Genomic DNA, 17,548 nt, shown 5'->3' on the forward strand with positions numbered 1-17,548 from the left:
AACTACCCGCATTTTTATCGTCATTTTTATTATCAATGTCTAATGTAGGGTAGCACAACACTAACAACATCGCTCCGTAAAGTTTTTCATTCCGCGGAAAGTGCGTGAAGCCATTGAGATTAGTCGTCATCCGAATTTTAACCGGGATTGCGGTTGGTCGGTACCCCCGTGTTGGAAAACAGTATTAAATACTCGTGCTGCGTCATCGGTTGGTGTGAACGTGCCTGTAACCACAGATATAGATTACACTAGATTACGCAAATGCATCTACATCGCGTGTCCGAACCCCGACTAAACGTCGGGGTTGGCCCCATACAAAGACTGACCGCTAACTGACTAATCATGACTAGTGACTGACTTGAGCCCCACGGCGCGGGCGGGCGACGCATTTGAATCGATTTTGCGCGGACATCGGGGAATTCACACCGCTAATTCGCTCTTGAGACGTCACAGTAGATATTAGTGTAACCTATATCTGTGCCTGAACACGAGATTGTATTTGGGATGAGATTGGGATTTAATCCCAACGTTCAAAAAATTATATGAAATGCATTCTGTTTCAATCATTTCTTTAAACTTAACACCTCAAAATCACGTGTACAATCTCGTGTGTAACTGGTAAGAATAACGAATCAGTTAACAATTTGATGGGTGATTACGTTCATGGACTGAATCGGTCTTGAACTTGAGACGTAAAATCTTAGTTGTAGGCGTCATGTCACCACCGGACCTCCTGGCAACATACAGAATCATAATTTGCAAGCTTTCCTGAGTTCAAAGCTATTCACAGAATGCGGTTCTTTAATTTTGCATACAGAACTCCCTCCAGAACCCGCTCTATAGGTACTTAGTTGTAGCAAATACCTGCAATACCAGTTTAGCCGTAAGCAGTATTAAAGTGTCCCAGAGCATTAAAATATGTTTTTTTCTACGATCATTATAACAAATCGTTGGATCATTTGCTATGTCGATTACCAAGCTCAGGCAAGCGCGGCGAAAATATATTATTGTTAACATGGTGGCTTATGTTCCATGTTGACCTTTGGTAAAATCACAGTTTAAAATTAATCGTCATCATCAGCAAACTGCAATTTTCTGCAATCAGAGTGCAGCATTAGGACAAACTGTAAACAATTTTTGAGTATCTATCATACCGGGTGTGGCCTGTAATACGAGCAGAAAATTTAAACAGAATGTCCTCGTCAAACTAAACAACATTACTTCAGCGACTTTAAAAAAATGAAAAAAAAAATAATGGTCTTTGAATTTTCCTTTTTTCCTACAAATTAAATAATGCTATCAATGTACGCCATCCTACAACACAACTGATGTCGCCTGTCACACTACAAACATCAAGCATTTTGCTTTACATTGCTTCTTCGAAGAAACTTAAAAGTGTAATAAGAATTAAAAAACAAATTATTTTTAAAAGTCGCTGAACTAATGTTGTTCAGTTTGAGGAGTATGATCTATGTTTTAATTATTTGCTCATATTAAAGGCCACACCCGGTATTATTTCAATTAAATTGTTGGAAATATAGCTCTATCGTTACCATCGATGTAAATATCATGTTATTTTGTTTGGAGAATCGGAATAAATCGATTCGAATTTACATTGTCACAACCCTTTAATTGCTTAATGACATGTATCACCGTACCCATCCTATCCGAAAAGTACTCTATATCAGCAGATATTGGCACGATTACAGTAATGATTATTAAATTGTGCCATTGATTCACTTTCAATTAGATCGTTCATCCACCATTACCTCTCATATCATATTTCGTTTTCTGGAATTTTTTTACCGTACAACGGCAAAAACTACTAGACACTGGCAAAATTGTCATCCGATGGACAGAGCCATATTTTTTTAAAGAAACAACAACAAATTGTGCCATCTCAATAATTTGTTTTCTGGCAAACTCGTAAAATATAGTATTTTCTCGTAAAAACGTCGAGATATGTAAGATATTGGAATGTTTCATATAATTAATATCAGATCAAGGAATGTCGGGCATTTTTCCTTTCCGTTCTATCCGTGGAATGGAATATCATAAATGTAACATAAATAATAAATGCTTCTTGTTATGGCTCTGATGATATAAATAAATAATAGGTATTACGACGAAGAATAGTATTACTTTTACGACAGTATAGTTACGTATTAAATTAACCGTGAAATGAGACTATATGTAAGTCGATTTTTTCGTCAATCAAATTATGGTTCAGAGTCCTTGAAGTCAAAGTCAAAATATCTTACTTAAATATCGTACTTATATTGTACCATATTCTCAGAAATAAATAAATGATTGAAATGATTGATTGAAATGATCTTTATTCAATTTAGGCTATAACAAGCACTTATGAATGTCAAAAAAAAACTACCACCGCTTCGGAAAAACCTCTGTTGAGAAAAATCCGGCAAGCTCAACGAGGTTTTTTTTTATTAGTTTTGGTAGTAACATATTTTGAAAAAAATGTTATTTTTATGAAAGAGTTATCCATACTAATATTATAAATGCGAAAGCGTGTTTGTATGTTTGTGTGTTTGTCCGTCTTTCACGCCGTAACGGAGCGACGAATCGACGTGATTTTTGAGATACAGATAGTTTATGGGCCCGAGAGTGACATAGGCTACTTTTTATCCCGGAAAAATGCTCAGTTCCCTAGGGAACAGCGCGCGATAACCGAATACCACGCGGGCGGAGCCGCGGGCAAAAGCTAGTAAGCTTATAATTCCTTGATTGATATTACCGGTTAAGTGCTAGTTAGATTCACGGATTTCACGGCTCTATAATTTTTTTAGGCAGATATAGAAAAGCGTTCATAATGCTTATGAATGTGTGTTCTCAAATCAAAATATAGTACGCTTTAAACGACTGCACCTACTGTAAACATAAGATAAGTTATTTAATTTAAAAACCATTTGTAACAACCTGTAACACCTGTTACCAATAAAAAAAATCATTTCATTTTCAATTTCATTTCATTTTAAATCATCATTCTCTTTAATTTCCACATAAATCAAAACAGGTGTTACAAAAATATCCTTAAAGCAAAAAGGACGTTGTTGTTTTTAATATCGCTCTGTCCATTGGAGGGCAGTTTTGCCGTTGTACGGTAAAAAAAACCAAGAAAACGAAAAATGAGAGGTAATGGTGGATGGACGATGACAGCGTGAAAAAAATGTTAAAATGGTGCCTTAAAAAGAGTCCATTTGCAATAGTTGAATTCCTTATTAACACTGTGATTTCCGCAAAAAAAATGACATTGATATGCCAACTCTATTTCAGTAAAATTAAAAGTTATACAGTAAACTGAGCAGATTGTTTATGTACTTTTTTCCCTAATATCCGCGGAATGACAAATAGCCTTAAAATATTATTATGTAACTATTCATCATCATCATCATCAGCCCGAAGACGTCCACTGCTGGACAAAGGCCTCCCCCTTAGAACGCCACAATGAACGACAACTCGCCACTTGCATCCACCGGTTTCCCGCTACTCTCACGATGTCGTCAGTCCACCTGGCGGGAGGCCTGCCAACGCTTCGTCTGTAACTATTACCTCTCTGTTAAATAATCTATGCTAACTTGGCTTGTATGACATGAAATGACCGCTTCTAGGATTTTCAATATTTTCCTAATTAGTACTATTATTTTTATTGATTATTTTGTAACACGTTATATGTATTGACTTTAGACCTTCAATAACGCTAGAGCTTCTTTTGGCAGCGGCCTGCATCCACCGTGAACCCGCGGCTTTAACCAGGTCATCCGTCCATCTTGTTGGTGGGCGTCCTACGCTGCGCTTGCCGATCCGCGGCCTCCACTCGAGAACTTTTCGGCCCCAACGGCCATCAGTTCTCCGTGCCCATTGCCACTTCAACTTATTCATTAGTGTAATAAAACCTTGCCAATAATATGCATTACTCACCTCTTTAACTATAGAATGCGTCTCCAGATACACAAATGAATCGCATTCTAACTCAGACGAAGAATCGAAGAGTTCCGCTGAACAGCTGTCGTTGGTCCCGGAGATATTGCTAAAGGTCCCGTAGCGGAGGCACTTGGCAAAGCTACCGTCCTCCAGACGAGGGATAGTGTGGTTCCATGATGATGGGTCGTCGCCACATTCTGGTACTGAGCATCTGGAAAAATTGAGCTGTTTAACGGTGAATTTATAGTCATTGTAGTTTTGTTTTCCGTTAAAATCCACAGATGGTTTAGTTCTTTGATAGAAAAAAAGTGTTTGGTTTATGACTAAATTATTGAAATTAAAAGTATCGTTGAGTTTTTTGCCGGATTCTTCTCAACAGAGGTTTTTCCGAACCGGTGGTAGATTTTTTTTGAGATTCATTAGTGCTTGTCATAGCCTAAATTGAATAAAGATATTTTGGCTTTGACTCTGACTTTGATATGTATGAGTAATAATTATAAAATATATAATTATTAACTTTTTCCACACAGTCCGGAGCGCGCGACCAATATGCCTCAAACCGTCCGGGTTTTTTATCGACGGACAAAACTCGCTGTGTGTCCACAATTTTTTAACTACAAGGTTTTGAATAAAGAAGAAATACTGAGACGTCAATAATACTCATTCAAATACTGTTTATAAATGTAATTTAGGATTTATTCACATTAATTGCAAATGATCAAACAAAAACATACCTAAAAAAAACATGTATAAAAATATAGAAAGGTTCTAAAATATCACTTCTTGTATTTATATTATATTATATTGTACATAAAAGATAATATGCAATCTTACCTAGACCCTATAGAGCAATATTAATACATTAAAGAAATATCAAATTCTTTTGCCTTTGTACCTAAGTAAGTAAAAAATCTTTATTGCCAAAACCTAACTCAACTTATACGAGTAGTACAAAGTAAGAAAAAAAAAATAGAACAGAATATAATAAGTACCTACCAGCACACTAGGAAAGAAACTATGCTAAACTTACTAATACTTAATACATTCACGTTTCTTGGACATCCAGCATAATAAAAAGCTAACACTCTTACCATGTCGCTTTTAACAGTTTAATAATTAAGGTTGCTTATTGAAGATTAATGTGACGAAATAATAGTGTGTACTGCGCAATTTTCCGAACAAGGTTTTCTCGACCTTCCTGGATGAAAGTATGCCAGTATAAAGTGGAAAATTTACTTTCAAATAGATTATAAATAGCGATGTAGGTACCTAGTCAATTCAAACGGTGAACGCGATTTGTAGCAATTCACGCCACTTGGTGCTTGTGACAATAGATACAAAGCAAGGTCAATGGTACTGTTTTATTTGGCGTTACTAAAGGTCACTGATTCTGAAGGACCATTATCGTAATATACACCTATGTTTTTTTTAACCCCCGACGCAAAAAGAGGGGTGTTATAAGTTTGACCGCTATGTGCGACTGTATGTCTGTGTGTCTGTGGCAACGTAGCCCTTAAACGGGTGTACTGATTTGAATGCGGTTTTTTTATTTGATTGCCGGTTTTCTAGCGATGGTTCTTAGATATGTATTATCAAAATCGGTTCAGCCGTTTGAAATGCAGTCATCGCTAGGAGACGAGTTTGATACTGAACTTTTTATACAAGAAATACAATTTAAAACCGTCCTGAAATATAGGATATGTATAAAAGAGATTACAGTGATCGTGTTCAAAAGAAAGGCTTGGGAAGAGATATGCAATTTATCTATCCCACAGTTTTCACACTGACCGAATTCAGAACGGTACGTGTATTCTCTTTGGCGCTAATGTTTTAACGGAGGCTGTTAAAATGCGGTGGATTGCGTTGCGCTCTGTCCGTCGCAGTGACGCTGTGCGAGCGCTGACAAGACGCTGACGTTCGACAAACGCTATTGACGCTGCGTCGCCGCTGCGCGGGCGTACTCGGTTACGAAATACGTCTCGATCGCGTTCGCGTTAAAATCCCAATTTGTATGCAAAAACGAACAGCGTCTCTAGCGGAACGTTTGCGATGTTCGTGTTTCCATACAAATTGAGATTTTGACGCGAACGCGATCGAGACGTATTTCGTAACTGAAAACTTACACTAAGGGCACTGGCGTCGCGGCGCCGCAACGTGAACGTTACGTCGGCACTGCGCGGGCGTTTACTAGACGACGACGCTCGAAAGACGCTAAGTGGGCCCGGGCCCTTAGACTGCGTTTTAGCCAAAGATGTGTGAGGATGTGTTGCGTGGATTGGGTGTTTTAAAAAAAGTGTACCCTTTACCTTTTTATGTTTTTTTAACCTTTTTATGATTTTTTAACCTTTTTATGATTTTTTTTAACCTTTTTATTAAAATTTTTGAAAAAATATGGTTTTTCCTACTCAGAATCAAGAGCACAATCGATTCCGATTGTTTAAAAAAATGTCCTCAGATCTTCATACACAATTTTATGAGTCAGTTTTGTCACGCCCATACTGAGTGTATGAAAAAAACGTCGCAAAAATGACGTTTTTTTAAACTTTCACAATCGATTGTGCTCTTAATTCTGAGAAAGAAAAACCATCCAAAATTTAAAAAAAAAGAAAGTGTACACTTTTTTTGAAAACGCCCGAATGTGTTTTTCATGAACCAATAGAAACGTTTCATTTCCCTATCCTCGCACAGCACATCTCTGGTAGAAACAGCTGAGCGGAGCGAGGCGAGGTAAATGAAGCGTTGAAATGGACCGATCCTCATATCTCTGGTGGAAACGTATCTAGGGTTATTTTCCAGGGGGGGGGCTGGGCCTGGATTTTTGTGTTAAGATATCAGTACTATATAGAACTTCGAATCAGTGGCCCAACATCCTGGGGTGGGCACTAGACCATACTGGGGTGGGCGTGTCCACCCGGCCCCCCCTCTATATAGTTACGCCTATCGGAGCCTTAATGTTTATTATAAATTTCCCGATAAGAGTCTCATTTGGTACTCAAATTACCAGTCCCACGAGCCCTAAAAAAATGTCCATTGAGACACCAAACTTTTTTTACTATTTTGAAAGTCGAAGTATCTTTATTTGTAAACATATTAAGGTGGATACAATATACACAAGGTGCTATAAGTAGTGCCACGAGAGTTGAAGTGAATGATTACACACACAGCCACAAAAAGAACTGATTTCACAATAGGAGAATTAATGAAATGAATGAGTAAATGTCAAAATCCTACTGTCATTACACGACATGTTATAGCTGTGTGTCTACTCAATCATTCACTTCAACTGTCGTGGCTCTACCTATTAGGGATATTCGATATACATCGATGCATCGAAAACATCGATGTTTACAATGCGATACATCGAATCAATCCGATGTTTTGAAAAGCTATCGATATACTCGATGTATCGATGTTTTTTTATAAAACATCGAATCGATAATAACCAGTTAATTTTGACAAAAACTCAAGTTTGACCACTAAAATTTGTAATAATGTACATCTCAAAACAGGTCATAATTTTCAAAGTGAATGGTTTTGTATGTACTTACAGATTATGAAAGGAGTTAGATCTATAATTTTATGAAAGATTAAAATCTATACTTTAATAAAATAATGCTTTTGGCTCTTTCATAACCGTCATATACGAAAATTTTGACTCTGAAAAAATTATCCGTTTTGAGATGTACGACTTTTCACATGACTAGATCTTTGTAATATAATGTTAGAAAAAGTACTCGATGTATACAAAACATCGATGTTTTCATCCGATACATCGAAATATATCGATGTACAGTTCCGATTTATCGAATCGAAAAAACATCGATGTTTTTTCAAAGTGGACACCCCTACTACCTATACAAAGATGTTGGTGTTGAGATTAAATACTGCTTTAAGTCCTCATGCCATTCTGAATTTAAAATATCTTATATTTCTTAAGATTATCCGAATAAGTTGAAGATATGCGTCAAAATGTCCAAAGCACGGTTTAGGCATGAAAAGAATTTCGACCCTAATAACCTTAGATGGTTTACCTACAACTTTACTTACATTCAACTTTAGAGTAGTTAAAGGAATATCTTAGTCAACTATACCTGAACGAACATAATTTACGATATAAAAGTAATTGAATGGTTTTAGTGTGATAAGGTATTATTTACTACTAGCCGTTACCCGCGACTCCGTCCGCGTATAATTCGGTTTTCACTCTCCCGCGGGAACTAAGCGATTTTACGGGATAAAAACTATCCTATGTCCTTCCCGGTTACGCAAACTATCTGTATATCAAATTTCATCGAAATCGGTTCGGCGGTTTAGACGTGATGGAGTAACGAACAAACAAACAAACGGACTTACAAACTTTCGTTATTATAATATTAGTAGGACTAGTCTGCAGGGCTACTACGAAAATCGAAACTCGAAGTTCATATCGTGCGGTCCCTCTGACACTTATACTATTTAATACGAGAGCGAGAGGGACGGTACGATACGAACTTCAAGTTTCGAATTTCGTAGTAGCCCTGCTGTTACTGTTACTAGCGACTCCGTCCGCGTAGAATTCATTTTTCGCTATCCCGCGGGAACTATTTTCCTGGATAAAAACTACCCTATGTCCTTCTCCATGACTCAAACTAACATTAGGGTATACCGAATGTTATTTAAATCGGTCCAATGGTAAAAACATGATGAACTAACAAACAAACAGACTTACAAACTTTCGCATTTATAATATTAATGAATCACAGTATTATGGGATAAAACGTGATAACGAAAGAAAAAGAAGTAATGTGTGAAACAGTATAATTGAGACACCATTAGAACTCCGCCGAGAATTACCTTAAGACAGTGGTTCCCAACCTTATTTTAAGCGGCTTTGATTTGATTATTATTAATAGGGACTGCAACGTTACCTAACCAACTTAAACAAGTTGAAAACTCCTCACATTGTCATTTTAAAGTTCATTATCTCAAAAACGCCTGAACCGATTTTTATTAAACATAGCTACAACCAACGCAAGGAAACTGGCTTTAACGTAAACCACATCGAAATCGGTCCAACCGTTTGAGAGCAACGATTACACAGACAAACATTGACGTAAAAAGAGGGGTTTTATAAGTTTGACCCCAGTGTGTGTCTGTTTTTTTGTGTCATCGTAGCTCTAAAACGGATGAACCGATTTCTGTATGTTTTTTACTACGTAAAACAAGTTTATTTTCGGTGGTTCTCAGTTATGTTTAATAAAAATTGGCTCAGCTATTTTTGAGATTGAACTTTGAAATTACAATATCAGGGGTTTTAAACTTTACTAAATTGGTTAGGTTAGCTGTTGTGGGCCATTGACGTTACGCGGGCCACTGGTTGAGGACCACTGCTTCAAGCAAATGAATGAATCGACAGTTGCATGTTGCATTCGAGCGAGGCATGCACAACAATGCACAATATCGTTGATGATGCAGGTGACTGAAGTCTGCTTTTCTATTAACCAACAAAGTGACCACTGTTCTTTGGATGAGCGGATGTTTATGGTATATCTACATAGATTGTTTCACTTCTTGTGCACTTTCAGTGTCATCATTTCTTGATTGTTTACGTTTCAGGCCTCCTCTTAAAATGAGAGAACTCGGGCTAGTGTTTACCTGTACAACTGTGTCGTCACGGTGATTTCGCCGTAAAGTTCGTGGTAACTTTGTAATTAAATTTCACGCACACATTTTGAAAAAATCTGAGACCAGTTTTGAACCCACTATCCTCTACTGGAGAGCCCAGGAGGTCTAACCACTAGGTGATCTGTCTTACTAATTTAAAAAAAATAACCTAACGTAAAATAAAATAAAGTAATGAGGTTATTTAATTTTAATCTAGTTTTAGTTTATTTAGTGTAATCTAACTTTTATATTATTTTATCAATAAATTCGTAAAATATATAAAGCAATTTTTCGGCTAGAGAAAAATTATACGAAGCGGCTCTTAGGCGAAGCTTATATTAGAACAAAGATTTTTAGACGAAGTAAAGGCTCTCACTAGCAATAGTCATTACTTTATTTTATTTGTGTTTCCTAGGGTACGTTCCCATGGAAGCGGAGCAGAGGCATGAGTAATAAATCAACCAATAACACTTTAAAAAAGTATTTTTACTATTATTTCATATATGTGACTTGTCAACAGAATCCTCTGACTATCATATAAAAGATAATTTAAGATAACATAATGCAGTACAAAAATCAACTGTTGACATAGTCACGTACAGAAATAAAGATAATCAATAAATTGATCGGATCTATTTAGTGCTCAAATAAAATTATAGCCATTATAGGTTCAAAGAGAAGTAAAAAAAAAACTGTAAAATTTGAAGAGCGAAAATTTGAAACAAAAATTAAATTAAAATCCAATAAACTAAGATTAAATTAAAATTAAATATGGTCTTTTAATATGATCAGTGGGTACAAACTATTGAACCTACTTATGTGATTACTAGCTATCCGCGTAAAATTCGTTTATGGCTATCTCGCGGGAAATAGGCAATTTTTCGGGATAAAAACTATCCTATGTCCTTCCCCGAGACTCAAACTATCCGTGTACCAAGTTTCGTCTAAACCAGTTCAGCGGTTTAGTTGTGATGAGGTAACAAACAAACACAAACAGACTAACAAACTTTCGCATTTATAATATTAGCGGAATACTTGCACAGTCATACATATAAATAACACATCCATACCAAATTTCAAGCCAATTTGATCGCTAGAAGTGGATCGAATTGGAATAGAAAGATTTAATTTAACCTTAACAAATATACAAACAAGCATTGCAAATTAAATTAAATAAATAATAGCCACTGATACGAAAATCTATATAATACGGAACCCTTTATCGGCGAGCCCGGTTCCCACTTGTTCAGTTTTTTGTGAACTCTACAAGTTTTATGTACTGTTAACGAGGTTCTTAAGAATAGAAATAAAATGCATGGTTGCTATTCGGTGGCTGCTTCAGAAAAAAAAATACCCTGTATCTAAACAAGTTAGAGTAATTCAGTTCTCGAAAATATTAATTACTCTTATAAACTCACCTTAAACTATAAACAAAGTGAAATAAAACAAAATTCTACCTGTAATCTAAATCCAACACTTCAAAATTAAACACCGACGAATACATCCCAGCCAAGAAAACCGGTATTAAAATCAAAAGATAATTATAAACATTAAAAGTTTTGAAAGGTCCCAACTCTTGTAAAATATCGTCCACTGTCACTTCGTTTTCTTTCTTTTCGGGATCCATTTTGACAAACAAAACACTGGCACTTTTAAATTACGCGTTCATTTGTTTATTAAAAAGTATTTTTTTTTCTTAATATGCGTTGGGGCACGATCACACCAGATTCTAATTTTAAAAGTACAAGGGTTCGTTCGAATTACGAACGCAGTTTAAGCTTGGTTTTTACCGCGATGCGGCCGCAGGGTCGCGCGCCGGTTTGAAAGTGCGCGCGCACCGTTTTGCTCTTAGTTTTTATTATTGTAAAATTCCGAGTTATCGATAGAGGCGGAGTTAATCGCGCTGTTAAATGTGAGATTTTGCTGTGCTCGTAAAATGGCCGGATCTAGGTTAGTTGGGCGATTAGATCTTATTAAAATTGCTGATTAATTACCGAAGAATGGAATTATAATTACAAGCAATAGGTAAAGTACCTCGCCAAATAATGCGCTCCTATCATAACACGCAAAACGTTATCTAAACAGTAGATAGGCGCTATATATATTATATAGCCTCCAATACCTTAACCAAAGCAAAGTCGGATGAGTCAAATAGTCCTATTTATGTAAAACTCATTTTGCGTGGCCGTGCGCACTAAATGTAGCAGAAATTACGCGACCGAACATACAATATTCATTATATTCATTACTAAACTTTATTATTTCACACAAATCTCACTATGTGGAAATCATCATCATCATCATGTCAGCCGAAAAACGTCCACTACACAAAACAACATAAGCCATAGGCCTCCCCCAAGGCTCTCCACTCAGACCGGTCTTGTGCTTTCCGCATCCACCGCGATCCTGCGATCTTAACCAGGTCATCGCTCCATCTTGTTGGAGGCCACAGCTCGTCTCCCGGAACGTGGATGCCATTCGAGAACCTTCTGACCTCATCGGCCATCAGTCCTGCGAGCAATGTGCCCTACCCAGTGCTACTTCAGTTTCGCAATTCTTCGGGCTATGTCGGTAACCTGTTCTACTGCGGATATAAAATCGTTGGCAACTGTCAGTTTTGATGCTTACAATCAAATTAAGATTGGTTTTTTTTTTGGAATCAGAATCAGAATTGACCATCAGTGGTGTAGCGGTATAGCACGCGGTACGGATTACCGAGGACCTGGGTTCGATTCCCAGTGATGGTCTTATTTTTCTGGTTTTTCTGCGCATCTATATTTCAGTTTGTATTTTCAGCTTACAATCAAGTTGACAGCGATTTATTTGCTTTCATTTCACCATTGTGAGCGCACCGTAAGACTCTGACGCAGTATCACCGAATTACAAAGTATCACCGATAAACGAAGGTTTGCCCTACTACAACTTCCTTTACAATCAGTAGCGCCTGTCCATATAAATCACCAAATTCAACGTTCGCTCCGCTCGGTCACGACACATTTTACATCCCGCACTAAATCTCACATGCCTGTTTATTCGCCGACAGTGTGACCGCGCGAGTGTAATTGCACATTCTACGTTCGCATGCTACAGTATACACACATTCGGTCACATTCTCGTATTAGACATGGGTAATCTCGACTCCGACAAGTGATCTGATTCACTAAATCCAGCTCTGGTATCGGTACCGAATCCATACTTATCGACTCAGACTCCTTTATTGACTCCGGTTCTTTCGAGCGATTATTAGTTTGTCTATGGCCGAACCGGCTCGGTTCGGTACCGAGGTCCTGAAGACCCATTCGTCCTAATGACTCTTTTGAATCTATGAGTTACTTCGGATACACTTACTACTGGCGAACCGGCTCCGGGAAGCGGCTTTGAAATTGGTATCATGCTATCCCTCTTCCTCTCGTAATAAAAGCTATTAAGCGATCCGATCCGACGTGATTGAACGAAAAAGTTAGTGCTGAATCGCCGATCGCGACTCGCTCGATCCAATAGGTTGGTCGGAGTCGGAGTTAGTAACACCTCGGAGTCGAGAAGATTTGAAAGGAGTCAATAAGGATTCGGATCCGCTTAAGGATCTGACTCTTTTGAATCTTCAGATCCGGATTTAACCCATCTCGCATCGAACTACTCGTATAATCGACAGAATAAGGCGTTGGTGATATATACGCGCTAAAAAATAAACTGTAAATAATATAATGTAAATCAAAGAAAAATAATGAAATGTAATATACTGTATTTGTGTATCAATGTATTGTATGATATTGAATTTACTTAAATCAGAGGGTACTGTCGTTTTCTCGCAGCGATCAGCGGTGCTTTTGACCCCGTTGTATTTTCGCTCTGGGTAAAGCAAGAAATTTGCATTTTTAATATCAGGATAACATAAGCACTATAACTGGCTATATAATCTGGCAATATAAACTGGATAGTCAAAATTATAAGGTACTTACTTCAAATAGTCTCACGAACTTCAAATTTTGAGTTTTAGTTCGCGTTTAGCCTATAAACAAACAAAAAACAGTCCCCAAATTTCATTATCAATTAAAAGAAAAATATGAAATTTCACCAAATTTGATTTTAATTTTTTTAATATTTCATGAGATATGGAGGAAAGATGGACAATAAAAAATGAGGATGCATGAGGATGAATGAGGAGCATTAAAAACATAAAATAAAAATAAATGCCAAGTCTCGCCACGCCACGCAGTTCTTCCGTTATAGCCTTTTCTATTGTTGACCTGACTGTACGCCGCAAATTCACGCACGCTAGTTTAGATTGCCAAATCGGTGAATTATCGTGGAACTTAATGACATACAAATAGGCCCTAGGCCTAGGGGGCTTAGTTTATAGTTTAGATGATTAAGCCTTAGTTTGTAGGTATAGCTTTAAGTTGTTTTCTTGTATAATGTTTTATTTTAATAGGCCCTTTACTGTGAAGTGCAAAAGTCTAACTTCGTGTCTTGCCGTCCCGCTGACGCTTATATTATTTAAAACGAGAGTGAGAGGGACGGCACGATACGAACTTCGATTTTCGAATTTCGTAGTAGCCCCTCAGAATGGTAACCACAGTCACCATGCCACATGGTACGTTGACAGGGACGGAACGCAAAGCAAAAATATGATGCCCTTTTTTAAAAAAAATATGATGGATCATCCATTAACGAACTAAAATTTTGCACAATTATTGTTGCCATGTTCAAACGTTTTATGTCAAAAATGTGACAGTTAAAAAGAAAGTGGTGCCCTCATTTCATTTGTGCTCTATATTTTTCTTTCTTTTCCATTTGCGCAAAAACTATGTCGTCTTACAAAATAAACTTTGTATTCTAAAACCAATCCTAAATATTTTAGCCAGGTATTGGGTTTGATTGAATAAATGAATAAAATAAATAAATATTATGGGACACTTTGACACCAATTGACCTAGTCCCAAACTAATCAAAGCTTGTACTATGGACGCAACGGATAAACATACTTATATAGTAAAATACATAAATTAAACATCCAAGACCCGAAAATAAACATTCGTATTATTCATACAAATATCTGCCCCGGTCGGGAATCGAACCCTGGACCTCAAGCTTTGTATTCAGGTTCTCTAACCAAGTATGAAGTTACTTGAGATTTCGTACTACGTACGTACGTACGTGCATATCCCAAGCACAGAATTGTTGCTCTCTAAATTACTTTGTTTTACCCTTTTTGTTAAAACCGCTTACAGAAATAAGATTTTATTTTTATTTTAGTACCTTATTAATTTAGATGATAGATTTGGTTTTAAAATTTCCGCAGTCTTCCATACTTCAAGCATCCGTGCCGATATCAAACTATCAAAACTGTATCAAGAAAATCTGTTTTAATGCCATCAGATACCCATTTGGCTGTAAGTTCATTGGAGCCGAGTTTTACCCTCGCCTCGGTGCAAGAAAAATATCTTGGATATTGCAATTCTGGGGAGATTGAAAAACTCAGAGTCGGAGCCCAGATGTGTATGTTGAACAATTCTGTGTTCAACTAGCTGTGTTGGCGGCTGTGCCCCAGTGAAACACTAAGGGAATATCCGACGAATTTCAAGTTATTTAGAAAATAAATAGAAATAGGTGTACAATATTTTTTAACACCTCTCCTTCAGAAAAGTAACTTTTCCTCCTTGACGAGAGGGAGCCAAGTGCAACTTTTTTGTTTTAGGCTTTTCTAAGTGTTTTATTGCAAATGTCATTTTTTGAAGTTGATAATTGTAAAGCCACGCTATTTTCTATGCTGGTTATTCTTTAATAATATTTAGATTTTTCTTTTTCAAGTTTCTTAATGCTCGGTGTGAAAAGTTGTATGAGCCACCCGGGAGCAAAATTATTTTCATCTTGGGCGTTACACTTGAATCCCTCATTACGATCAGGATTCTATTGTAGTATCCTTCGCTACATTCTGGATTCAATGTACGCCCTTGCCGTAAATACACCATTTTGCTCCCTTGAGACACAAATAACTATTTTATTCAACTGGATGGAAAACGAGTAAGTGGGTCTCAATATTTCTTATCAAAAACATAAATGTAAAATGAGAGTTCAGTTCAATATATCCCACAATGTCCCCCTAATAATTATAAATGCGAAAGTTTGTAAGTCTGTTTGTTTATTTCTTTGTTACTTCTTTACGTCTAAACCACTGAATCGATTTAGATAAAATTCGGTACAAATATTTTGAGTTCCGGGGAACGACATAGGATAGTTTTTATCCCGGAAAATGCATAGTTCCCGCGGGATAGTGATAAACGAATTCTTCGCGGACGGAGTAATGAGCAACAGCTAGTTAAGAATATGCATCGTTGTTGACTTCGCTGATAAAATAATTGAAATCTTTATAGGGCCAAGTTTTGTGTAGTAGAAAATCCTGAAATATTTGCTAAATGAACATGCATGCATCTAAAGCAAGTCCAAGAATCGGCTAGTTTTTAGCAACAAATTAAATTTTAAAAAAGTAACAGTCAAACTGTTACCTATACATACACCTGTATGTAAAATAATCGGTGAACATAAATAAAAAAAATACAAAGAGTGGAACGTAGAACCTCCTGCTTTTTTGAAGTCGGTTAAAAAAACGCTGCTAACCCGATTGCAAGCATCAAAACTGACAGCTGCCATCGATTTTATAGCTTGCTTGCTCATTCTAAGATCTGTGTCATAATAACGTAGTATCACCTTATTACTAAGGAATTTTACCAGCCTCTTGGGAAACATGTCACGGGCGTTTTTTAGATTTAATTTAGTAGGTATTAAGTTTTTAAGTTCCGTAGTTAGTTTATAGTTAAGATTTGTTTATGGTTATTTTTTTTAAATATAGGTATGTGTGTTCTCTTTAATAAATAAATGTTACTAAGTATCACCGATAATTCAATATTTGTCTTAGTTTTAAGAAAGAAAGAAAAGAAAAGAAAGATTTTTTTTAAAGAAAGAACCTACTAATATTTACCTACTAATATTCAATGGAAACTTTTCCAGCTAACCCAGCGTTTCTGAGACCGTCTCGACAATAAAACACGTTTAGAATATTACCTCAAACCGCAACGCGTTGCAAAATGCCTTATGAATACAAATAGCAGTCAAGTGCTGTAAAATGCAGTTACGTTACTTGCACTAAATATAGGACAGCTAAATGTCGACTTGTAGCATCTTATAGGCCTTTGTTTGTGGAGTCTGTGGTTTCTGTACAGTCGTCAATATAAACATATCTATAGGCGAGCAATCCTACTAATATTATAAATCCGAAAGTTTGTGAGTGAGCAGTTTGTTACTCCTTCACGTTGAAGCGGCTGACGGATTTGGATGATAAATATTTGGTATATAGATAGCTGGACATCTGGAATAAAACGTAGGCCACTTTTTATTCCGATATTCCCATGGGATAGGGATAAAATCTCGAAAAAACAACCGGTGGGCAGAGTCATGAAATTTGACATGATTGTTTTTAATGTAACGTCAAGAAAGCCACGATTTAATTTTCGTGGATTCCCGTGGGAGTTTTTACTACTACCTACTGCATGAAGCCGCGGGTGACACTAAGTTCTTAATTTATCAGACTGTTATGGCCTTCAGGCTTTGGTTCTGGCAATTAAATTGTGTCGGGAATTTTCTAAATTCCTATGAGAATTCCCAAAATGGCATCGTGTATACATCTAATATCTAAACGAGGAATTCTTGTATATACAGGGTGTAACATTCAGAACGGTCTGTATGGGAAAGTCTAAAACTATAAGACATACGAAGATCTGCTGTTAGGAACCATGTCATCGATTTTAGTAACAAGAAAAACTCCATTCAAACATTTAAGTGAAACTTGTACTCAGCTCGGGAATCGAAACCGAACGATTTGAAAAATAAAACATACATTATTCAAAGTCAAAGTCAAAGTCAAAATATCTTTATTCAATTTAGGCTATAACAAGCACTTATGAAT

At 36.7% G+C, this 17,548-nt stretch overlaps 1 protein-coding gene across 1 annotated transcript in view; it reads right to left on the reverse strand.

Moving 5' to 3' along the window:
- Positions 1 to 11,411, reverse strand: part of LOC141439570 (organic cation transporter protein-like) — a 31,375-nt gene extending 19,964 nt beyond the window's left edge. Inside the window, exons 1-2 of the mRNA XM_074103859.1 lie at positions 11,043 to 11,411; positions 3,940 to 4,153 (exon numbers count right to left, since the gene is read on the reverse strand). Of these exons, the coding sequence (XP_073959960.1) occupies positions 3,940 to 4,153; positions 11,043 to 11,212 (384 nt within the window). The 5' untranslated portion in view covers positions 11,213 to 11,411. The remainder of the gene's footprint in view (positions 1 to 3,939; positions 4,154 to 11,042) is intronic.
- Between the last annotated feature and the right edge of the window lie 6,137 nt (positions 11,412 to 17,548).

The sequence above is a fragment of the Choristoneura fumiferana genome, chromosome 21 (assembly GCF_025370935.1).
Source record: "Choristoneura fumiferana chromosome 21, NRCan_CFum_1, whole genome shotgun sequence".
Classification (NCBI taxonomy): domain Eukaryota; kingdom Metazoa; phylum Arthropoda; class Insecta; order Lepidoptera; family Tortricidae; genus Choristoneura; species Choristoneura fumiferana.